The sequence below is a fragment of the Bufo bufo genome, chromosome 9 (genome assembly GCF_905171765.1).
Source record: "Bufo bufo chromosome 9, aBufBuf1.1, whole genome shotgun sequence".
NCBI classification, from domain to species: Eukaryota; Metazoa; Chordata; class Amphibia; order Anura; family Bufonidae; genus Bufo; species Bufo bufo.
Window position 1 is genome coordinate 225,921,935 of NC_053397.1, and position 25,710 is coordinate 225,947,644.

The window sequence follows — 25,710 nt, forward strand, 5'->3', positions numbered from 1 at the left end:
TGTATTCTCCTGTCCTACAGTCATCCTCTGTCCTGAAATGGCTGATAACAGGGAGCAATAGACTGTATTCTCCTGTCCTACAGTCATCCTCTCCCCTGAAATGGCTGATAACAGGGGGCAATAGACTGTATTCTCCTGTCCTACAGTCATCCTCTCCCCTGAAATGGCTGATAACAGGGGCAATAGATTGTATTCTCCTGTCCTACAGTCATCCTCTCCCCTGAAATGGCCGATAACAGGGGGCAATAGACTGTATTCTCCTGTCCTACAGTCATCCTCTCCCCTGAAATGGCTGATAACAGGGGGCAATAGACTGTATTCTCCTGTCCTACAGTCATCCTCTCCCCTGAAATGGCTGATAACAGGGGGCAATAGACTGTATTCTCCTGTCCTACAGTCATCCTCTCCCCTGAAATGGCTGATAACAGGGAGCAATAGACTGTATTCTCCTGTCCTACAGTCATCCTCTCCCCTGAAATGGCTGATAACAGGGGGCAATAGATTGTATTCTCCTGTCCTACAGTCATCCTCTCCCCTGAAATGGCTGATAACAGGGAGCAATAGACTGTATTCTCCTGTCCTACAGTCATCCTCTCCCCCTGAAATGGCTGATAACAGGGGGCAATAGACTGTATTCTCCTGTCCTACAGTCATCCTCTCCCCTGAAATGGCTGATAACAGGGGGCAATAGATTGTATTCTCCTGTCCTACAGTCATCCTCTCCTCTGAAATGGCTGATAACAGGGGGCAATAGACTGTATTCTCCTGTCCTACAGTCATCCTCTCCTCTGAAATGGCTGATAACAGGGGGCAATAGACTGTATTCTCCTGTCCTACAGTCATCCTCTCCCATGAAATGGCTGATAACAGGGAGCAATAGACTGTATTCTCCTGTCCTACAGTCATCCTCTCCCCCGAAATGGCTGATAACAGGGAGCAATAGACTGTATTCTCCTGTCCTACAGTCATCCTCTCCCCTGAAATGGCTGATAACAGGGGGCAATAGACTGTATTCTCCTGTCCTACAGTCATCCTCTCCCCTGAAATGGCTGATAACAGGGGGCAATAGACTGTATTCTCCTGTCCTACAGTCATCCTCTCCCCTGAAATGGCTGATAACGGGGGGCAATAGATTGTATTCTCCTGTCCTACAGTCATCCTCTCCCCTAAAATGGCTGATAACGGGGGGCAATAGACTGTATTCTCCTGTCCTACAGTCATCCTCTCCCCTGAAATGGCTGATAACAGGGGGCAATAGACTGTATTCTCCTGTCCTACAGTCATCCTCTCCCCTGAAATGGCTGATAACAGGGCGTAATAGACTGTATTCTCCTGTCCTACAGTCATCATCTCCTCTGAAATGGCAGATAACAGGGGACAATAGACTGTATTCTCCTGTCCTACAGTCATCCTCCCCCCTGAAATGGCTGATAACAGGCGGCAATAGATTGTATTCTCCTGTCCTACAGTCATCCTCTCCCCCTTAAATGGCTGATAACAGGGAGCAATAGATTGTATTCTCCTGTCCTACAGTCATCCTCTCCCCTGAAATGGCTGATAACAGGGGGCAATAGACTGTATTCTCCTGTCCTACAGTCATCCTCTCCCCTGAAATGGCTGATAACAGGGGGCAATAGACTGTATTCTCCTGTCCTACAGTCATCCTCTCCCCTGAAATGGCTGATAACAGGAGGCAATAGACTGTATTCTCCTGTCCTACAGTCACCCTCTCCCCTGAAATGGCTGATAACAGGGGGCAATAGACTGTATTCTCCTGTCCTACAGTCATCCTCTCCCCTGAAATGGCTGATAACAGGGAGCAATAGACTGTATTCTCCTGTCCTACAGTCATCCTCTCCTCTGTAATGGCTGATAACAGGGAGCAATAGACTGTATTCTCCTGTCCTACAGTCATCCTCCCCCCTGAAATGGCTGATAACAGGAGCAATAGACTGTATTCTCCTGTCCTACAGTCATCCTCTCCCCTGAAATGGCTGATAACGGGAGGCAATAGACTGTATTCTCCTGTCCTACAGTCATCCTCTCCCCTGAAATGGCTGATAACGGGGCAATAGACTGTATTCTCCTGTCCTACAGTCCTCCTCTCCCCTGAAATAGCTGATAACAGGGGGCAATAGACTGTATTCTCCTGTCCTACAGTCATCCTCTCCCCTGAAATAGCTGATAACAGGGGGCAATAGACTGTATTCTCCTGTCCTACAGTCATCCTCTCCCCTGAAATGGCTGATAACAGGGGGCAATAGACTGTATTCTCCTGTCCTACAGTCATCCTCTCCCCTGAAATGGCTGATAACAGGGGGCAATAGACTGTATTCTCCTGTCCTACAGTCATCCTCTCCCCTGAAATGGCTGATAACAGGGGGCAATAGACTGTATTCTCCTGTCCTACAGTCATCCTCTCCCCTGAAATGGCTGATAACAGGGGGCAATAGACTGTATTCTCCTGTCCTACAGTCATCCTCCCCCTGAAATGGCTGATAACAGGGGGCAATAGACTGTATTCTCCTGTCCTACAGTCATCCTCTCCCCTGAAATGGCTGATAACAGGGGGCAATAGACTGTATTCTCCTGTCCTACAGTCATCCTCCCCCTGAAATGGCTGATAACAGGGGGTAATAGACTGTATTATCCTGTCCTACAGTCATCCTCTCCCCTGAAATGGCTGATAACAGGGGGCAATAGACTGTATTCTCCTGTCCTATAGTCATCCTCTCCCCTGAAATGGCTGATAACGGGGGGCAATAGATTGTATTCTCCTGTCCTACAGTCATCCTCTCCCCTGAAATGGCTGATAACAGGGGCAATAGACTGTATTCTCCTGTCCTACAGTCATCCTCTCCCCTGAAATGGCTGATAACAGGGCGTAATAGACTGTATTCTCCTGTCCTACAGTCATCATCTCCTCTGAAATGGCAGATAACAGGGGACAATAGACTGTATTCTCCTGTCCTACAGTCATCCTCCCCCCTGAAATGGCTGATAACAGGCGGCAATAGATTGTATTCTCCTGTCCTACAGTCATCCTCTCCCCCTTAAATGGCTGATAACAGGGAGCAATAGATTGTATTCTCCTGTCCTACAGTCATCCTCTCCCCTGAAATGGCTGATAACAGGGGGCAATAGACTGTATTCTCCTGTCCTACAGTCATCCTCTCCCCTGAAATGGCTGATAACAGGGGGCAATAGACTGTATTCTCCTGTCCTACAGTCACCCTCTCCCCTGAAATGGCTGATAACAGGGGGCAATAGACTGTATTCTCCTGTCCTACAGTCATCCTCTCCCCTGAAATGGCTGATAACAGGGAGCAATAGACTGTATTCTCCTGTCCTACAGTCATCCTCTCCTCTGTAATGGCTGATAACAGGGAGCAATAGACTGTATTCTCCTGTCCTACAGTCATCCTCTCCCCTGAAATGGCTGATAACGGGGCAATAGACTGTATTCTCCTGTCCTACAGTCCTCCTCTCCCCTGAAATAGCTGATAACAGGGGGCAATAGACTGTATTCTCCTGTCCTACAGTCATCCTCTCCCCTGAAATGGCTGATAACAGGGGGCAATAGACTGTATTCTCCTGTCCTACAGTCATCCTCTCCCCTGAAATGGCTGATAACAGGGGGCAATAGACTGTATTCTCCTGTCCTACAGTCATCCTCTCCCCTGAAATGGCTGATAACAGGGGGCAATAGACTGTATTCCCCTGTCCTACAGTCATCCTCTCCCCTGAAATGGCTGATAACAGGGGGCAATAGACTGTATTCTCCTGTCCTACAGTCATCCTCCCCCTGAAATGGCTGATAACAGGGGGTAATAGACTGTATTATCCTGTCCTACAGTCATCCTCTCCCCTGAAATGGCTGATAACAGGGAGCAATAGACTGTATTCTCCTGTCCTACAGTCATCCTCCCCCCTGAAATGGCTGATAACAGGGGGCAATAGACTGTATTCTCCTGTCCTACAGTCATCCTCTCCTCTGAAATGGCTGATAACAGGGGACAATAGACTGTATTCTCCTGTCCTACAGTCATCCTCTCCCCTGAAATGGCTGATAACAGGGGGCAATAGACTGTATTCTCCTGTCCTACAGTCATCCTCTCCCCTGAAATGGCTGATAACGGGGGGCAATAGATTGTATTCTCCTGTCCTACAGTCATCCTCTCCCCTGAAATGGCTGATAACAGGGAGCAATAGACTGTATTCTCCTGTCCTACAGTCATCCTCCCCCCTGAAATGGCTGATAACAGGGGGCAATAGACTGTATTCTCCTGTCCTACAGTCATCCTCTCCTCTGAAATGGCTGATAACAGGGGACAATAGACTGTATTCTCCTGTCCTACAGTCATCCTCCCCCTGAAATGGCTGATAACAGGGGGTAATAGACTGTATTATCCTGTCCTACAGTCATCCTCTCCCCTGAAATGGCTGATAACAGGAGGCAATAGACGGTATTCTCCTGTCCTACAGTCATCCTCTCCCCTGAAATGGCCGATAACAGGAGGCAATAGACTGTATTCTCCTGTCCTACAGTCATCCTCTCCCCTGAAATGGATGATAACGGGGAGCAATAGACTGTATTCTCCTGTCCTACAGTCATCCTCTCCCCTGAAATGGCTGATAACAGGGAGCAATAGACTGTATTCTCCTGTCCTACAGTCATCCTCCCCCCTGAAATGGCTGATAACAGGGGGCAATAGACTGTATTCTCCTGTCCTACAGTCATCCTCTCCCCTGAAATGGCTGATAACAGGGGGCAATAGACTGTATTCTCCTGTCCTACAGTCATCCTCTCCCCTGAAATGGCTGATAACAGGGGGCAATAGACTGTATTCTCCTGTCCTACAGTCATCCTCTACCCTAAAATGGCTGATAACAGGGAGCAATAGACTGTATTCTCCTGTCCTACAGTCATCCTCTCCTCTGAAATGGCTGATAACAGGGGGCAATAGACTGTATTCTCCTGTCCTACAGTCGTCCTCTCCCCTGAAATGGCTGATAACAGGGGGCAATAGACTGTATTCTCCTGTCCTACAGTCATCCCCTCCTCTGAAATGGCTGATAACAGGGGGCAATAGACTGTATTCTCCTGTCCTACAGTCATCCTCTCCTCTGAAATGGCTGATAACAGGGGGCAATAGATTGTATTCTCCTGTCCTACAGTCATCCCCTCCTCTGAAATGGCTGATAACAGGGGGCAATAGACTGTATTCTCCTGTCCTACAGTCATCCTCTACCCTGAAATGGCTGATAACGGGGGGCAGTAGACTGTATTCTCCTGTCCTACAGTCGTCCTCTCCCCTGACGTGGCTGATAACAGGGGGCAATAGACTGTATTCTCCTGTCCTACAGTCATCCTCCCCCCTGAAATGGTTGATAACAGGGGGCAATAGACTGTATTCTCCTGTCCTACAGTCGTCCTCTCCTCTGAAATGGTTGATAACAGGGGGCAATAGACTGTATTCTCCTGTCCTACAGTCATCCTCTCCTCTGAAATGGCTGATAACAGGGGACAATAGACTGTATTCTCCTGTCCTACAGTCATCCTCTCCTCTGAAATGGCTGATAACAGGGGACAATAGACTGTATTCTCCTGTCCTACAGTCATCCTCTCCCCTGACGTGGCTGATAACGGGGGGCAGTAGTGTGTGATCAGCTTTGTGAGCAGGACAAGGTAAGTTTTGTAATGTAACGCAGAATGTTCACTTACAGCAGATGGGGTCCCGTCTACTAGGACTGAACGTTATGTATTTTATTATTGTTTGTTTAGCGTTGTGCCCTGCGCCACATTATTACTGCGCATCACCAAGGCCCGATCCATGACCACCGCCAGGGGGCGCCCCGAATACTCTGAGCAGGTTTATTTCTCCGACACAGCTCTCCCCACCCTGGGGGAAACTCAGCTGTACAGAGCAATGATGAACAGGTAAGTTCATTACCACAAGTACAGCAGTCCCTCAAGTTACAGTATTAATTGGTTCCAAAGCCCCAAAATGTCATCCAAGATAAGAGGAAATGAAAATTAAAGAAAAATAAGCAGATAACTAAGACAGATAAAATTAGTCCTTACATATAACAGTCAGGAATAGCTGATAACTAGCAACTAATACGGCTGTTTTACCAGAGAAGGGGCCTGGATTGGATGGATCTGAGTCTGAGACATTGTATGTCGAATCAAGTGTCAACTTACAATGGGTCCGAAAAGACCATTGTATTCTGGAAATATTGTGTCCTTAGGGATCACTGTACTGCAGCCTCAGAGCTGCAATGTCCCAGCATTCCCGGCTTATTCAGTGTCTACAAACAGCTTGTTCTAATGAGCTCAGCTAAGTTAGTAAGGGAGTGTTTGTCCACAAGCTTGCTGTTTCCAATCACAACCGGCAGAATAGTGAGTGCAGCTCTGGAGTATAATACTGGATGTAACTCAGGATCAGTATAGGATAAGTAATGTATGTACACAGTGACTGCACCAGCAGAATAGTGAGTGCAGCTCTGGAGTATAATACTGGATGTAACTCAGGATCAGTATAGGATAAGTAATGCATGTACATAGTGACTGCACCAGCAGAATAGTGAGTGCAGCTCTGGAGTATAATACAGGATGTAACTGAGGATCAGTACAGGATAAGTAATGTATGTACACAGTGACCGCACCAGCAGAATAGTGAGTGCAGCTCTGGAGTATAATACAGGATGTAACTCAGGATCAGTACAGGATATGTAATGTATGTACACAGTGACTGCACCAGCAGAATAGTGAGTGCAGCTCTGGAGTATAATACAGGATGGAACTCAGGATCAGTACAGGAAAAGTAATGTATGTACACAGTGACTGCACCAGCAGAATAGTGAGTGCAGCTCTGGAGTGTAATACAGGATGTAACTCAGGATCAGTAATATATGTACACAGTGACTGCACCAGCAGAATAGTGAGTGCAGCTCTGGAGTATAATACAGGATGTAACTCAGGATCAGTACAGGATAAGTAATGTATGTACACAGTGACTTCACCAGCAGAATAGTGAGTGCAGCTCTGGAGTATAATACAGGATGTAACTCAGGATCGGTACAGGATAAGTAATGTATGTACACAGTGACTGCACCAGCAGAATAGTGAGTGCAGCTCTGGAGTGTAATACAGGAAGTAACTCAGGATCAGTACAGGATAAGTAATGTATGTACACAGTGACTGCACCTGCAGAATGGTGAGTGCAGCTCTGGAGTATAATACAGGATGTAACTCAGGATCAGTACAGGATAAGTAATGTATGTACACAGTGACTGCACCTGCAGAATGGTGAGTGCAGCTCTGGAGTGTAATACAGGATGTAACTCAGGATCAGTACAGGATAAGTAATGTATGCACACAGTGACTGCACCAGCAGAATAGTGAGTGCAGCTCTGGAGTATAATACAGGATGTACAGCCAGGTCCATAAATATTGGGACATGGACACAATTCTAACATTTTTGGCTCTATACACCACCACAATGGATGTGAAATGAAACAAACAAGATGTGCTTTACCTGCAGACTGTCAGCTTTAATTTGAGGTATTTACATCCAAATCAGGTGAACGGTGCAGGAATTACAGCAGTTACATCTGTGCCTCCCACTTGTTAAGGGACCAGAAGTAATGGGACAATTGTCTTCTCAGCTGTTCCATGGCCAGGTGTGTGTTATTCCCTCATTATCCCAATTACAATGAGCAGATAAAAGGTCCAGAGGTCATTTCCAGTCTGCTATCTGCATTTGGAATCTGTTGCTGTCAACTCTCAAGATGAGATCCAAAGAGCTGTCACTATCAGTGAAGCCATCATTAGGCTGAAAAACACAACAAACCCATCGGAGAGATAGCAAAAACATTAGGCGCGGCCAAAACAACTGCCTGGAACATTCTTATAAAGAAGGAACGCACCGGTGAGCTCAGCAACACCAAAAGACCTGGAAGACCACGGAAAACAACTGTGGTGGATGAGCGAATTCATTCCCTGGTGAAAAAAACCCCCTTCACAACAGTTGGCCAGATCAAGAACACTCTCCAGGAGGTAGGTGTATGTGTGTCAGTCAACCATCAGGAGAAGACTTCACCAGAGTGAATACAGAGGGTTCACCACAAGATGGAAACCATTGGTGAGCCTCAAAAACAGGAAGGCCAGATTAGAGTTTGCCAAACGACATCTAAAAAAGCCTTCACAGTTCTGGAACAACATCCTATGGACAGATGAGACCAAGATCAACTTGTACCAGAGCGATGGGAAGAGAAGAGTATGGAGAAGGAAAGGAACTGCTCATGATCCTAAGCATACCACCTCATCAGTGAAGCATGGCGGTGGTAGTGTCATGACGTGGGCATGTATGGCTGCCAATGGAACTGCTTCTCTTGTATTTATTGATGATGTGACTGCTGACAAAAGCAGCAGGATGAATTCTGAAGTGTTTCGGGGAATATTATCTGCTCATATTCAGCCAAATGCTTCAGAACTCATTGGACGGCGCTTCACAGTGCAGATGGACAATGACCCAAAGCATACTGCAAAAGCAACCAGAGAGTTTTTTAAGGGAAAGAAGCGTCAATTTTGACGTAAATTTGTTTTCCCTTAGTCCTAACAGCAGCACAAGTGGGGTATTCGCCCCTGTGAAGCTGGTCAGGACAGGCGGAATTTTTGCTGATTAAAATTCTGCATCATAAGTAATTAATTAACTAACTCCCCCCTCCTTATATAGGCCGCCCTACACAGGGCTAGTTGCTTTTTTAACAAGTAATCATAACAGCATAGAGGGAGGGATATTTGTGTGCTGCTGTTAGGACTAAGGGAAAAAAATTTACGTCAAAATTGACGCTTCCCTTTCGTCCTAACCAGCAGCACAAGTGGGGAAGTAGCAAGGAACCTCGCACAAATTTTGGGAGGGCTAAAGGAACTTCTACTAAGTAGTTGAATTATCCCACAGGAGTTAGAGAGCTGACCTATGGACGAGCAGCATTTAACACGGACCGTCCAAAGGCTGTTCCCTCTGAACGCCTATTCTCCAGGCGGTAATGGGAAATAAAGGTGTTCTACGTGCTCCACGAGGCAGCCGCACAAATTTGCTCTAAAGGGATTAGTTTCCTTTCCGCATATGACGTAGAAACTGCCCTTGTAGAATGGGCAGATAAGAAGGATGGCGGTGGTAAGTCTTGGGACGTAAACGCCAGCTTAATAGCCTCTTTAATCCATCTGCTCAAGGTGGGCTTGGAAACCTTGACCCCTCTGTTGTTCCCCGAATAAGAGATCAGCAGATTTTCTGATCTCCTGAACTCTTCAGTTCTATTCAAGTATATTCTGAGGACCCTTGGGATGTCCAAGGAAAGTAATCTCTCCTCCTCAGGGCCAGTCTGACCAAACCCACAGGACAGAAAAAAAGCAACTAGCCCTATGGAGGGCGGCCTATATAAGGAGGGGGGAATTAATTAACTAATTAATTACTTATGATGCAGAATTTTATTCAGCAAAAATTCCGCCTGTCCTGACCAGCTTCACAGGGGCGAATACCCCACTTGTGCTGCTGGTTAGGACGAAAGGGAAGTGGAATGTAATGCAATGGCCGAGTCAATCACCGGACCTGAATCCGATTGAGCATTTCACTTGCTGAAGACAAAACTGAAGGGAAAATGCCCCAAGAGCAAGCAGGAACTGAAGACAGTTGCAGTCGAGGCCGGGCAGAGCGTCACCAGGGATGAAGCCCAGCGTCTGGTGATGTCTATGCGTTCCAGACTTCAGGCTGTAATTGACTGCAAAGGATTTGCAACCAAGTATTAAAAAGTGAAAGTTTGATTTATGATTATTATTCTGTCCCATTACTTTTGGTCCCTTAACAAGTGGGAGGCACATATGTAACTGCTGTAATTCCTGCACCGTTCACCTGATTTGGATGTAAATTCCCCTCAAATTACAGCTGACAGTCTGCAGGTAAAGCACATAGTGTTCGTTTCATTTCACATCCATTGTGGTGGTGTATAGAGGCAAAAATGTTAGAATTGTGTCGATGTCCCAATATTTATGGACCTGACTGTAACCCAGGATCAGTACAGGATAAGTAATGTATGTACATAGTGACTGCACCAGCAGAATAGTGAGTGCAGCTCTGGAGTATAATACAGGATGTAACTCAGGATCAGTACAGGATAAGTAATGTATGTACACAGAGACTGCACCAGCAGAATAGTGAGTGCAGCTCTGGAGTATAATACAGGATGTATCTCAGGATCAGTACAGGATAAGTAATGTATGTACACAGTGACTGCACCAGCAGAATAGTGAGTGCAGCTCTGGAGTATAATACAGGATGTAACTAAATGATTTTCCTATTCCATGACGTAAAGTCATAGTTTTATTAAAGACACGGAGGCGAGTATTGCTTTCTCCTTCTTTACTGAGTACCAATAGCAGCAAAGAGAAAAAATTTACATACAAGGAACCATAGCAACCAAGGTCCCTCCCCACTGGCCCCTATAATAGGCCACTCTTCCTCTGTAACTTCCTCTTTCTTTGAAAACTGATGCTGACATCCCGAACATCCCAACGATAACTCCGAACTTCAAACTGGAACGGAAAGTCCAACGCCCATGCAGCGCAATCAACTAGCCAACCTGGCTAAACTGTAGAAGACATCATCCGGTAACACGGCATCCCATAACGGAAATAACTTCATCCTGGAAAATAAAACAGACCATAGGCCTATGTCAGGACAGCATGTCCGGAAGCCATCTATGCAACTGACTCAACAGGTGACAAAAGACAGAAGGCAATATAAATGGCAAAATATCATGCAAACGATGGCAATGAAACAAACATTAGGACAATAAATACCTAAAACAAAATAATTTAAAAGGTTAATAATACATAGAGGCAATGATACATGACCCCTGTAACAAAAAAAACGCGAGAAAAAACCCAAGGGAGGGAATAGGGCGGGCAATACTCGCCTCCGTGTCTTTAATAAAACTATGACTTTACGTCATGGAATAGGAAAATCATTTAGTTTTACAGCAAGACACGGAGGCTTCGTATTGCAAGTTCAAAGCCTGTCTATAATAGAAGCAAACAGATTAGATGGAGGGCGAAAATAAAATTCTCTGAATGTGGTAACACTCGACCAATCCGCCAAATGCATGACATCCTCCAATCTGGCCCCCGAAACCGCCAAGGCGGTGGCAGAGGCACCCCGTGCAGAGTGGGCCGTGAAGATAGAAGTGTCGATACCTGCAAGAGACATGACCCACTTGAGCCAACGCGCCAACGTAGGGCTAGAAACAGGACCAAAAGGATGTCGGATAGAAAGAAACAATTGGGAAATGGCAGAGGACCGGTGTGACAAAGTCCTGGATTCGTACTCCTTAAGGCAAGCCACAGGGCACAAGACCGGAGATGAAGGGAAACTAGGATAGGAGACAGACCTGATGTTAGTCTTGGTTCGACGCGAAATGTTAAAGGTGACCCCATCCGGGGTAAATGAACGAGCGTCGTAGTCAAGGGCTCTCACATCCGAGACCCTTTTACAAGAAATGAGGCAAAACAATGCCAACAACTTTGCGGATAATTGCTTAATAGTAAGGGCAGAATTCTCGGGCCAAGAGGATAAAAAGGATAAGACCAGAGAGACGTCCCATGTAGTGGAAAAACGAGGTCGAGGAGGTCGAGTCAAACGTGACCCCCGCAAAAGGCGAGACACAGAAGGGTGTTGACCAGCCGGCACACCCTCGAACCCCGCATGGGAAGAAGAGATAGCGGACCTGAAAAGGTTAATAGTCCGATACGCCTTTCCCGCTTCAAAGAGCGATGTGAGGAACTCCAGTTGGTGGGCTACAGGTGCCGAAATGGGATCCAGGTCCCGTTCCACGCACCAATTAGCCCAAGTTCTCCAGGCTGCCCGGTAAGGCTTTCTGGTACCGGGAGCCCATGCGTTATCCAGTAACTGTCTAGTTGCTGCCGAAATGCCCTCGACAGCTCCAGGTGTCCGGAGATCCGGCACGCCAACAACCGTAGAGACCCGTCTAGGAGAAGTGGATGGTGTAGCCCCTGAGGATTGCGTAGGAGATCCATACGGTTCGGGAGGAGAAGGGGTACTTCCACCAGGATCCTCATCAGTGAAGGGAACCAGACCTGAGACCCCCAGAACGGGATCACCAACACCACATCCGCCAGGTGACGTTGGACCTGGAGGAGAGTCCTCGGAATCATCGAGAAAGGAGGAAAAGCATAAAGGCGGGCTACCGACCAATCCTGAAGAAACGCATCCACCGCCATCGCTTCCGGATCTGGACGCCAGCTGAAAAATCGGGCGAGTTGCCTGTTGAGCCGAGAGGCAAAGAGATCGACCGACATCGGGCCCCATAACTCCGAGATTGCTGAGAAGACCTGTGGATCCAACTGCCAGTCGCTGCCATCCATCAGGTAGCGCGAGTTCCAGTCCGCACGAACATTGCTCAGCCCCGGCAAGTATTCTGCCTGTACCATGATGTCTCTGGACAGGCAAAACGACCAAAAATCCTTGGCCAACCGAGCCAGGGTTGCCGAGTTGGTACCTCCCAAACGATTGACATACCGGACCGCCGATATATTGTCCATCCGTAGCCTGATGCACGCGTTGGCGATCCCATTGGAGAAACTCCTCACCGCAAATGAACCGGCCAGTAGTTCCAAGGCATTGATATGGAGGAGGGATTCTTCCGTCGACCAGGCTCCCCCGGTGGAGACCCCATTGCAATGGGCGCCCCAGCCCTGGAGACTCGCATCGGATTCGATGGTCAATTCTGGTAGAAATCCGAAGATTGCTCTGCCGTTCAACGCCTCCAGATTGGCGATCCACCAATTCAACTCCTCTCGGGCCTCCAAGTCCAGAACCACCGCGTCCGCAAAGGAGGCACCGGTCCGAAGATGGGCGATCTTCAGCCGTTGAAGAGCCCGGTAGTGTAACGGGGCCGGAAACACCGCCTGAATCGATGAGGCCAGCAGACCGATGATGCTAGCTAGGTGACGCAATGAGAGGCTGGGGACGAGAAGAGCATGCCGTAACTCCTTGCGGATGGCTCGTAACTTTGTCACCGGCAGGCTGAGGGACTTCGAGAGCGAGTCCACCATGAATCCCAGGAATTCCATCCTCTGGGATGGGATGAGAGAAGACTTCTCCTTGTTGAGGAGGAACCCGAGATCTGAAAGTAGGTTCGCCGTCCACTGGAGATGCTCCAGTAGTCCCGACCTGGACTCGTGCAGCAGCAAGATGTCGTCCAGGTAGATGATAAGGCGTACGCCCCGTGTCCTCAACCATGACACAACCGGACGTAGCAACTTGGTGAAACACCAAGGGGCCGATGACAGTCCGAATGGTAGACAAGTGAACCTCCAGATTTCTCCTCTCCACCGGAACCGGAGAAGATCCCTGGAATGCAAGGCCACTGGAACCGTTAGATAAGCGTCTTTCAGATCCAGCTTTACCATCCAGTCCCCGGGAACTAACAAGTCCCGAAGGAGGTGGATCCCCTCCATTTTGAAATGGCGGTAGCGTACTACCGAATTGAGGGCGCGGAGGTTGATGACAGGTCTCATCTGACCTCCTTTTTTCCTGACAAGGAAAATGTTGCTGACCACCCCTCTCCCAAAAGGGGGGGCTCGCTCTATCGCCTGTTTTTGTCTGAGGGAAATCAGTTCCGTGTCCACCAGAGCGCAATCTGGGCGCGACAAAGGTATGGGTGGAGGGGAGGGGATTAGGGAAGTGGAACCCGTGAGTTCTATGTGAAATCCCCTGACCGTGGAAAGTACCCATGGATCTGAGGTGATGAGGCTCCAAGCATGCGAAAAAAGATGGAGTCTGCCCCCTACACAAGGGACCATAGAATCCCCGATCTGGGGAGGTCTTACCCAAGGGTCTGCGGTAGCTTGGATTTCCTCTGAAGGAACGAGACCTCCATTGATTTCCTCTTGTGGAGAAGAAAGGTGACGGGTTACGCTGGTCCTGGAATGACGGTCGCTGACCACCAGAACCTCTGTTCGTGCCACGGGCCTGAAAGTTTGCACGGCCGGACAGGCGGCCCCTACTACTGCCGGCCCGATGAGAGACCCGTCCCTGAAATACTCTGCGCAAATTAGCTTGGGCCTTGTCAAGTGCGGTAAAAGTACCCACGAAACGGCTCATGTCTTTAATGAAAGAGTCTCCAAAGAGGAGACCCTGGGCGTCCTTACCCGCCTCCGTGAGCGCTAAATTTGCCAATTTGGGGTCGATCTTAAACAAGATGGCTTTGCGCCTTTCGATTGCCAAGGAGGTATTGGCGTTACCGGCAATACAAATTGCCCTTTGGATCCAACCCCGTAGTTCCTCGGGGTCTATTGGAGAGCCCTCATTTCTAGCTGTTTCAGCCAACTCAAAAATCTTTGCCAGCGGGCCAAAGATATCCAAGACCTTGTCCTGGCAGCTGCGGAGAGCTGAGTCCAGGCCCTTCTTAGGGTTCCAGCCAGTTTTGGCTAAGAATTGTGACATCTTGGGGTCAACCATGGGGGTGTCACATACTTTGTTAGGCACAATCGGCCTGGGGCACTCGGCCCTAAGCTTGTTCCGTGTCTCACGGTTAAGAGGGTGGCGTACCCAATGTTCTAAATAGGACCCCACGTGTTCAGTGGGAAGCCATTCCGCCGAGCGCGGGTGATGCAGAGCTTCAGGGTCGAACATGGGTTCGCCTGACGCATCTAGCAGAGCCTCTGCGCGATTAGCGTTAGCAGATGATGCCGTAACTTTGGCAGAGGAGGCCGCAGTAGCGGAAGTAGAAGGACCCTGGACTGGGGGGGGCGACATCCTCCTCTGACCCGTAGTCAAAGTCCGCAATAGCCTCCTCGTCTGAAACTCCATCAGAGTCAGACATTTCAGGTGATTGCGCTCTAGCGCACTTCCATGTCCGCGCCCGTTCTGCCTGGCGGGAAAAGGCTCTTTTCCGTGAACCATGCACGGTCTCTGGGGTGGCATGATGCGCACCAGTCAAAGTCTCCTGTGGCACAGGAGGTTCAATGGAGGTAGGCTGCGGAGTGGTGTTATGATCTGGCAAGGACCTACTAGCTGGCTGGGTGGACAGGGCCTGGGTAATGGTTTGCGACAATATAGTCGACATAGAACCCATGGCCGCCGTGATAGCGTCTGATACAGAGCGCTGCAGGGCCAGCGTCTGTACATCCACATCTGTGGGAATGTGACCCTCAGGGGGGGAGGGGGGCATAATGATAGCAGGGGGATTAGGGGTAGACATGATCCCACAATAGCTAACTGAGGATAAACAAATCCTGGCAAAAGCGAGCGCTAGCTGAAACTAATAGCACCTGATATGAACAGTGACCGGAGCCAGGGCAGAGAGCAGGAGCCGCCGACCGCAGGGCACAGGAGCAGATGTAAGCTGGGCCGGAAGTGACACGGTTACCGGAAGTCCTGCTGAGAAGCCCGCGAATTGCGGTAAGCTATTACCAAACGGCCGCTGAGATCTCGCGAGATCTCGCGGCCGGCCGGGTCACTGAAGGTATACCAAGATGGCCGCCGAGATCTCGCGAGATCTCGCGGCCGTCCTGATCACCGGAGGAGTTCCAGAAGGTGACGCTGGAGACCGGGATGGAGCTATCGTCTCCCAATGTCCATAGACGAGGTGAGACTGTTCCGGAGAGTGAGGGGAAGCGCCGCACCGGCGAACCGAGTCGCCGTAGGGAGCGACAGTTAGCAGCTAAGGGGGGGGGGGGGGGGGGGGGGGGGGGGGGGGTCGCCGGGGAGCTCAAGCAGAGACACAATAAAGCGCAAAATAAGCGCAGCTGCAATAAAACGGGACGCAAAGCAAAAGGGGTAGCGCTGTAAGCGATACAGGGTTAGTCACCCTGGGTAAAGCGCACATATATGAAAGTACAAAGCTATGATAAAATCCAAATTACAGATAAAGAGATTTTCAGTGTACTTATCTTGGCAGCAGCAAAGAAAGAGGAAGTTACAGAGGAAGAGCGGCCTATTATAGGGGCCAGTGGGGAGGGACCTTGGTTGCTATGGTTCCTTGTATGTAAATTTTTTCTCTTTGCTGCTATTGGTGGTTCAGTAAAGAAGGAGAAAGAAATACGAAGCCTCCGTGTCTTGCTGTAAAACTCAGGATCAGTAAAGGATAAGTAATGTATGTACACAGTGACTGCACCAGCAGAATAGTGAGTGCAGCTCTGGAATATAATACAGGATGTAACTCAGGATCAGTACAGGATAAGTCATGTATGTACACAGTGACTGCACTAGCAGAAAAGTGAGTGCAGCTCTGGAGTATAATACAGGATGTAACTCAGGATCAGTACAGGATAAGTAATGTATGTACACAGTGACTGCACCAGCAGAATAGTGAGTGCAGCTCTGGAGTATAATACAGGATGTAACTCAGGATCAGTACAGGATAAGTAATGTATGTACACAGTGACTGCACCAGCAGAATAGTGAGTGCAGCTCTGGAGTATAATACAGGATGTAACTCAGGATCAGTACAGGATAAGTAATGTATGTACACAGTGACTGCACCAGCAGAATAGTGAGTGCAGCTCTGGAGTATAATAGAGGATGTAACTCAGGATCAGTACAGGATAAGTAATGTATGTACACAGTGACTGCACCAGCAGAATAGTGAGTGCAGCTCTGGAGTATAATACAGGATGGAACTCAGGATCAGTACAGGATAAGTAATGTATGTACACAGTGACTGCACCAGCAGAATAGTGAGTGCAGCTCTGGAGTGTAATACAGGATGTAACTCAGGATCAGTACAGGGTAAGTAATGCATGTACACAGTGACTGCACCAGCAGAATAGTGAGTGCAGCTCTGGAGTATAATACAGGATGTAACTCAGGATCAGTACAGGATAAGTAATGCATGTACACAGTGACTGCACCAGCAGAATAGTGAGTGCAGCTCTGGAGTATAATACAGGATGTAACTCAGGATCAGTACAGGATAAGTAATGTATGTACACAGTGACTGCACCAGCAGAATAGTGAGTGCAGCTCTGGAGTATAATACAGGATGTAACTCAGGATCAGTACAGGATAAGTAATGTATGTACACAGTGACTGCACCAGCAGAATAGTGAGTGCAGCTCTGGAGTATAATATAGGATGTAACAGAGGATAAAGTAATGCATGTACACGGCGACTCTGCTGTTTATGGAAGTTACAGTCATTATACAGATATACAGTGGGATTCAGTTGCTCTGATATTGGGGTAACTGGAGTAATCGTAAGACGTGGATGCTCTTTTGCTCACAGCCTCATGTGCTATCTGGTCCTTGTGTGTAGGTCGATGGTACGGGTCAGGGAGGTGATTCCTCGTCTCGCTGGCAGCTCTGCGCAGGGTCTCTTGACTGACGAACTCCTTTCTGATTGGGTAAATAAGACATTTATAGAGAAGATGAAGGAAGCCCCCCGACCCTTTCAGCTGTGCTGCGTCTCCCCATATCTTATCACGGCAGGCATGAAGGTGAAAAGAAACATTTGATTCATCTGTGCAAAACTTTGCAGAATCTCTTGCAGCTTGGGTTGTGAGCTGTGTAGTATTATGATAATCAGGGCAAATAATAAACCCTTTCATGTCTGTTTCCTTTGTATTGCAGATCTCGGTGGACACAGCCCTGAATTTGCCATGGTCAGGTTTCACCTTCGCTCATATTTGCTTCAACCCCCCAGCAGCCTATTATTATGGGCACCCATGGATGACATATGACCGCGCCACGACCATATATGACATCAATCTGAACAGTGATCAGCGTTGTCCAGCATGGCAGGATGGATTTAAGGTGCGTCAGTCAGCAAGTTCCCCAAAAGTATTAAAAATAAAATATATTTTAAAAAAGTCATATTCTGCCAAATTTATTTGGCTGCTTCCCAGCCACATCCTGCTCTCCTTGAGCCATGCACATCTGCTTCTGTCCTGCAGCGTCTGTGCCCTGCACACCTTCTGCCATCCTTCTCTCCTGCACACCTTCTGCCATCCTGCTCTCCTGGTGCCCTGCACACCTTCTGCCATCCTGCTCTCCTGGTGCCCTGCACACCTTCTGCCATCCTGCTCTCCTGGTTCCCTGCACACCTTCTGCCATCCTGCTCTCCTGGTGCCCTGCACACCTTCTGCCATCCTGCTCTCCTGCACACCTTCTGCCATCCTGCTCTCCTGCACACCTTCTGCCATCCTGCTCTCCTGGTTCCCTGCACACCTTCTGCCATCCTGCTCTCCTGGTTCCCTGCACACCTTCTGCCATCCTGCTCTCCTGGTGCCCTGCACACCTTCTGCCATCCTGCTCTCCTGGTTCCCTGCACACCTTCTGCCATCCTGCTCTCCTGGTGCCCTGCACACCTTCTGCCATCCTGCTCTCCTGGTTCCCTGCACACCTTCTGCCATCCTGCTCTCCTGGTGCCCTGCACACCTGCTGCCATCCTGCTCTCCTGGTGCCCTGCACACCTTCTGCCATCCTGCTCTCCTGGTTCCCTGCACACCTTCTGCCATCCTGCTCTCCTGGTTCCCTGCACAGCTTCTGCCATCCTGCTCTCCTGCACACCTTCTGCCATCCTGCTCTCCTGGTGCTCTGCACACCTTCTGCCATCCTGCTCTCCTGGTTCCCTGCACACCTTCTGCCATCCTGCTCACCTGGTTCCCTGCACACCTTCTGCCATCCTGCTCTCCTGGTGCTCTGCACACCTTCTGCCATCCTGCTCTCCTGGTGCCCTGCACACCTTCTGCCATCCTGCTCTCCTGGTCCCCTGCACACCTTCTGCCATCCTGCTCTCCTGGTTCCCTGCACACCTGCTGCCATCCTGCTCTCCTGGTTCCCTGCACACCTTCTGCCATCCTGCTCACCTGGTTCCCTGCACACCTTCTGCCATCCTGCTCTCCTGGTGCCCTGCACATCTTCTGCCATCCTGCTCTCCTGCACACCTTCTGCCATCCTGCTCTCCTGGTGCCCTGCACATCTTCTGCCATCCTGCTCTCCTGGTGCCCTGCACAGCTTCTGCCATCCTGCTCTCCTGCACACCTTCTGCCATCCTGCTCTCCTGGTGCCCTGCACATCTTCTGCCATCCTGCTCTCCTGCACACCTTCTGCCATCCTGCTCTCCTGGTGCCCTGCACACCTTCTGCCATCCTGCTCTCCTGGTTCCCTGCACACCTTCTGCCATCCTGCTCTCCTGGTGCCCTGCACATCTTCTGCCATCCTGCTCTCCTGCACACCTTCTGCCATCCTGCTCTCCTGGTGCCCTGCACTCCTTCTGCCATCCTGCTCTCCTGGTGCCCTGCACACCTTCTGCCATCCTGCTCTCCTGCACACCTTCTGCCATCCTGCTCTCCTGGTGCCCTGCACAGCTTCTGCCATCCTGCTCTCCTGCACACCTTCTGCCATCCTGCTCTCCTGGTGCCCTGCACATCTTCTGCCATCCTGCTCTCCTGCACACCTTCTGCCATCCTGCTCTCCTGGTGCCCTGCACATCTTCTGCCATCCTGCTCTCCTGCACACCTTCTGCCATCCTGCTCTCCTGGTTCCCTGCACACCTGCTGCCATCCTGCTCTCCTGGTTCCCTGCACACCTTCTGCCATCCTGCTCACCTGGTTCCCTGCACACCTTCTGCCATCCTGCTCTCCTGGTGCCCTGCACATCTTCTGCCATCCTGCTCTCCTGCACACCTTCTGCCATCCTGCTCTCCTGGTGCCCTGCACATCTTCTGCCATCCTGCTCTCCTGGTGCCCTGCACAGCTTCTGCCATCCTGCTCTCCTGCACACCTTCTGCCATCCTGCTCTCCTGGTACCCTGCACATCTTCTGCCATCCTGCTCTCCTGCACACCTTCTGCCATCCTGCTCTCCTGGTGCCCTGCACACCTTCTGCCATCCTGCTCTCCTGGTGCCCTGCACACCTTCTGCCATCCTGCTCTCCTGCACACCTTCTGCCATCCTGCTCTCCTGGTGCCCTGCACAGCTTCTGCCATCCTGCTCTCCTGCACACCTACTGCCATCCTGCTCTCCTGGTGCCCTGCACATCTTCTGCCATCCTGCTCTCCTGCACACCTTCTGCCATCCTGCTCTCCTGCACATCTTCTGCCATCCTGCTCTCCTGCACACCTTCTGCCATCCTGCTCTCCTGCACACCTTCTGCCATCCTGCTCTCCTGGTTCCCTGCACACCTTCTGCCATCCTGCTCTCCTGGTGCCCTGCACACCTTCTGCCATCCTGCTCTCCTGGTGCCCTGCACACCTTCTGCCATCCTGCTCTCCTGGTGCCCTGCACATCTTCTGCCATCCTGCTCTCCTGCACACCTTCTGCCATCCTGCTCTCCTGGTGCCCTGCACACCTTCTGCCATCCTGCTCTCCTGGTGCCCTGCACACCTTCTGCCATCCTGCTCTCCTGGTGCCCTGCACACCTTCTGCCATCCTGCTCTCCTGGTGCCCTGCACACCTTCTGCCATCCTGCTCTCCTGCTCTCCTGCACACCTTCTGCCATCCTGCTCTCCTGGTGCCCTGCACACCTTCTGCCATCCTGCTCTCCTGGTGCCCTGCACACCTTCTGCCATCCTGCACACCTTCTGCCATCCTGGTTCCCTGCACACCTTCTGCCATCCTGCTCTCCTGGTTCCCTGCACACCTTCTGCCATCCTGCTCTCCTGGTTCCCTGCACACCTTCTGCCATCCTGCTCTCCTGGTTCCCTGCACACCTTCTGCCATCCTGCTCTCCTGGTTCCCTGCACACCTTCTGCCATCCTGCTCTCCTGGTGCCCTGCACATCTTCTGCCATCCTGCTCGCCTGGTGAACTGCACACCTTCTGCCATCCTGCTCTCCTGGTGCCCTGCACATCTTCTGCCATCCTGCTCGCCTGGTGAACTGCACACCTTCTGCCATCCTGCTCTCCTGGTGCCCTGCACACCTTCTGTCATCCTGCTCTCCTGGTGCACTGCACATCTTCCACTGTTCTGCTCTCCATGTACATATGCCACGGTTCTGCTGTCCCCACACCCTGCATATCTGTCGCTGTCCTACTTTCGTTCTGCCCTTCACATCTGCCACTGTCCTACTCTCCTGGTGCCCTGCACATCTGCCACTGTCCTACTCTCCTGGTGCCCTGCACATCTGCCGCTGTCCTACTCTCCTGGTGCCCTGCACATCTGCCGCTGTCCTACTCTCCTGGTGCCCTGCACATCTGCCACTGTACTGGTCTCCTGGTGCCCTGCACATCTGCTGCTGTTCTGCACATTACCCACCATTGTGCCCTCTCCACGCCCAGCACATCTGCCACTGTCCTACTCTCCTGGTGCCCTGCACATCTGCCACTGTCCTGCTCTCCTGGTTCCCTGCACACCTTCTGCCATCCTGCTCTCCTGGTTCCCTGCACACCTTCTGCCATCCTGCTCTCCTGGTTCCCTGCACACCTTCTGCCATCCTGCTCTCCTGGTGCCCTGCACATCTTCTGCCATCCTGCTCGCCTGGTGAACTGCACACCTTCTGCCATCCTGCTCTCCTGGTGCCCTGCACATCTTCTGCCATCCTGCTCGCCTGGTGAACTGCACACCTTCTGCCATCCTGCTCTCCTGGTGCCCTGCACACCTTCTGTCATCCTGCTCTCCTGGTGCACTGCACATCTTCCACTGTTCTGCTCTCCATGTACATATGCCACGGTTCTGCTGTCCCCACACCCTGCATATCTGTCGCTGTCCTACTTTCGTTCTGCCCTTCACATCTGCCACTGTCCTACTCTCCTGGTGCCCTGCACATCTGCCACTGTCCTACTCTCCTGGTGCCCTGCACATCTGCCGCTGTCCTACTCTCCTGGTGCCCTGCACATCTGCCGCTGTCCTACTCTCCTGGTGCCCTGCACATCTGCCACTGTACTGGTCTCCTGGTGCCCTGCACATCTGCTGCTGTTCTGCACATTACCCACCATTGTGCCCTCTCCACGCCCAGCACATCTGCCACTGTCCTACTCTCCTGGTGCCCTGCACATCTGCCACTGTCCTGCTCTCCTGGTGCCCTGCACATCTGCCACTGTACTGCTCCCCTGTGAACTGCACATCTGCTGCTGTTCTGCACATTAGCCACCATTGTGCCCACCCAGCACATCTGCCACTGTCCTACTCTTCTGGTGCCCTGCACATCTGCCACTGACCTGCTCCCGATGCCCTTCTGCTGCTATCCTTCTTTCCTTGCACATCTGCCACCTCCCTGCTCATCTGCCTTTCCTATGTTTATTTTTAAAGCAATCAACCCTCCATTTTTCTCTCATGTAGACCTTCACTCGCAGAATTTTCCATGAACATCTGACCCTCATCATCCACCTACATGAGGTTGTGACACTAGCACCGGAGAGTAATGACTCTGAGCAGATTCGGTCTGGAACATCAACGCTGGAAACCGCACCTATGCTCAGACCGGCTTTGCAGGCATGGACGGCACTGGGGGTCTTCTACCAAAGCTACTGTAACCTGGGGGTGTTCCAGCTGCCCCTATACCAAGGAGCCCCCAGCCAGGTATCCATAACCGCTCAGCCTCTGTATTGTGCCCCGACGTCTGGCACTGTAGCTTCCGTGTTTTGTGGTGCCCCTGGTCCCCGTCCACATCCTGGCTGACTGGCAGGAGGTATGCGAGTACTGACGTGGATGGTGATCTGCACCATACAGCGCTGCCTCCTGGACGTGGGACGAGTCTGAGCCGACTGCTGGGGGCCCGGGGGACCTTCGTGATGACAGTTTCTAAGTTGTGACATTTCCCTCCTTAGACTGCGTTGCGTGCTCTGCGGTCTGGAAACTGCTGGGAAAAACTGCAGGAGATGGAACAGGAGAGAAAGGTAAGCAAACCTCACTTCTCTGGTAATCCACAATGTTACCAATCCCATGCCGGATTATCAGGATTTCTGGACTATAAGGAGCCAGATCATCTGTTGCTCTAATTTAGATGCCTTTATCACCTTTTCATAGATCATGAGGTTACCGGCAGCGTCTGTCATTGTGCGGATTGCTGACGGACGGCGCCAGGCGGAGGTAACAACCTACAATCCGCAGGTAAGTACAGAGCGCAGCACAAGTCACACCCACAGCAGCCACCAACATCTCACACCGCACCCCTATAGGATGTAAACCAGATGTACTTACCGGACGACGCCATCGACTCGTACACCGCACAGCCAAGTGGGAGAAGCCTGGCAGACCTCGTGCCAAGCACGCAGCAACCAGACAACTTCAAGACTCTCCTCGTGAACTGGTACAGAAAGGTAAAACCAGCGCATTTTATAATCTCATGGCATGTAATAAATCAGAACCTGTCAGTACTACAACTCCCATCAGTGTCAAAGAACACATTCCTAGGTGGTAACATCCTGTTTATGAATCTCGTCTTCCCCAGTACCTGATGTCTCATCCACAATCCACCACAGATCCGACACCAGGAGAGGACGACCCTTCAACAAACTGCTAATCTGCGAGCGGCCATCCTAAACACCGCACCGGTCTCTGCCGTCACCCTGTGATCACTTGGGCATAGATCTGCGTTATACAGTCGTACGCCCCGTAACGGAGGTTGAGGCACTGACGCACGCTCAACCTCCTCCGTGTGCTCACATGTGGCAGCAGTGATGCCGTTTTCTGCAACATTACAATGTAGTTACTTTACAGTAAATTAAAGCCACATTTTTGTAAAAATGACTTGTGTGAACACAGTGGGAGTCATTAGGATTCCCTAAACCTGAAACTGGTGGGGAAAAACCATTTTGCAAACCCCTGTCTAACTTTTTGAACCCCATTGTCTCTGAATTTAGGGCCTGTAGCATTTCCCGGTCGTCCTAACCAGCAGCACAAGTGGGGATTCCTCCCCTGTGAAGCCGGTCAGGACAGGCGGAATTTTTGTTGAAAGAAAATTACTGCAAAGTATCAATAATTAACTAATTAAACCCACCCCTTATATAGGATTCCCCGCCCTGGCAGGAGGTGCTTTTTTTCTGTCCTGCGAGCTTAGGACAGGCGAGACTCCCAATCTGCTTAAGTTACTGCCTTTTAAATACCTGCTGAGGTGCCCCTTGGGTCCAGGCCCCTGTTCGCGTAGATGCCATTCGGCATCTGGGATTTTTTTCTCCGCACTAAGCTTCGGTGGCCGGCGCTCCTGCTGCGTCCCAGAAGTACGTCATCTGACAACTTCCGGTTGGACGCGCGGCGCTTGCGGACGCTGGTATTTCTAAAGGGGAAGCTCCAGAGCTTCTGAGTATGTAGGTTCGCTCCTGTCCTCGATGTCTGAGGACAGGGGCATCCGGTTTCCTCTGCCGACCGCTCCGGAGTTCTAATACTTCGGGCGGCCAGCGCTCTTGTGGTGTCCCGGAAGTGCGTCACCTGACTACTTCCGGAATGACGCGCAGCGTTTTTCGCCGCTAGAGTTTTTTTTTTTTCACCTCCTGTCCTCTTCGCGTGTCTGAGGACAGGAGGCAGGGGCCGACTATATGTATTGTTTTTGACTTTGTTAGTTATAGGTTTGTAGAAGGCCGCCTCAGCTGAGTGAGGCCTTGCATTCAGACCTCACTTCCGGGTAGGAGGTTATCTCCGCCCTCTGGCTATTTAAGCCAGTCTGCCTAGCTCAGTGTGGCAGGAGTAAGGATTCTACTCCAGTCACATTCGGAGCTGCACTTCAGGTGGTCAGCCGAAATCCCGCTAGTGTGCTACACTTTGCGTCAACATGACATCTCCAGGTTCCGGACATGGAAAATCCACGCAAAAACAGAGGCATTTTGCATGCTCTAATTGTGGCACTCCATTGCCGGATCCATATGAATTCCACCGTTGCCCTGGGTGTCGGCCCATGCCTCCCAGTACGGAGCCTACAGTCTGTGAGATGTTCTCCTGGATGAAGGAATTTATGGACACTTCCATTACGGAGATAAAGAATGCGGTCTCCTGGTCCTGTCTCTATGTCCGAAGAGGTTATTTCGGTCGAGGATGTTTCCTCTTCTGAGGATGAGGGTTCAGCTTTTCTTTTTCCGGCTGAACGTCTACTATGCTCCATCAGGTTAAGGGACCAAGATGTTAAGCAAGGGGATGTTCCAGAGTCCACTTCCAGGGGGCCAAGGGCCTTTCTCTAAGGAAACTGATGAAGACAGAGTGGAAACACCCCGAAAAGGGTCCGGTTCTCACTAAGAGATTCAAATTAATGTTTCTCTTGCAGGAAAAAGAGTCTGATCTTTGGATACCACCTCCGAAAGTCGATATGGCGATATCTAAACTTTCTAAGAGGACCCTTGTGCCATCCGATGATGGCAGTAATCTCCAGGACCCCTGGACAGATGAGCGAAATGTACCCTTAGGCGCAATTATGCAGCCGCAGCTGCCTCAGCATCAGATTCCATCGCTTCAAGCGAGGTAGCGAATTTTATACACGCTCGCGTCCTTCGGCTTCAATCAGATTTAGAATCGGGGGTGGCCAAAAATGATGTCCTGGACCAATTCAAGACCCTCCTCCTTGATGTCGATTTCATATGTGACGCTGCACCCCAAAATCTTAAATTAGCAGTCAAGACTATGGCTCTTTCTTCAGCCAGTAGACGCCCTCTTTGGCTCAGACCGTGGGTGGCAGACATCACCTCAAAGTTTAATCTGTGTGGTCTCCCATATGAGCCGGGAAGATTATTTGGGTCAGAGCTTGATCGCTTGATGGAGAGCT

The 25,710-nt window shown here is 50.6% G+C and overlaps 1 protein-coding gene across 1 annotated transcript in view; it reads left to right on the top strand.

Annotated features, from left to right (window-relative positions):
• CCDC17 (coiled-coil domain containing 17) overlaps positions 1-23,676 on the top strand; it is a 74,444-nt gene extending 50,768 nt beyond the window's left edge. Inside the window, exons 24-31 of the mRNA XM_040408164.1 lie at positions 5,786-5,941; positions 17,340-17,520; positions 17,654-17,836; positions 22,302-22,541; positions 22,790-22,858; positions 22,989-23,072; positions 23,141-23,281; positions 23,413-23,676. Coding sequence (XP_040264098.1) covers positions 5,786-5,941; positions 17,340-17,520; positions 17,654-17,836; positions 22,302-22,541; positions 22,790-22,858; positions 22,989-23,072; positions 23,141-23,281; positions 23,413-23,484 — 1,126 coding nt within the window. The 3' untranslated portion in view covers positions 23,485-23,676. The remainder of the gene's footprint in view (positions 1-5,785; positions 5,942-17,339; positions 17,521-17,653; positions 17,837-22,301; positions 22,542-22,789; positions 22,859-22,988; positions 23,073-23,140; positions 23,282-23,412) is intronic.
• The last annotated feature ends 2,034 nt before the right edge of the window (positions 23,677-25,710 follow it).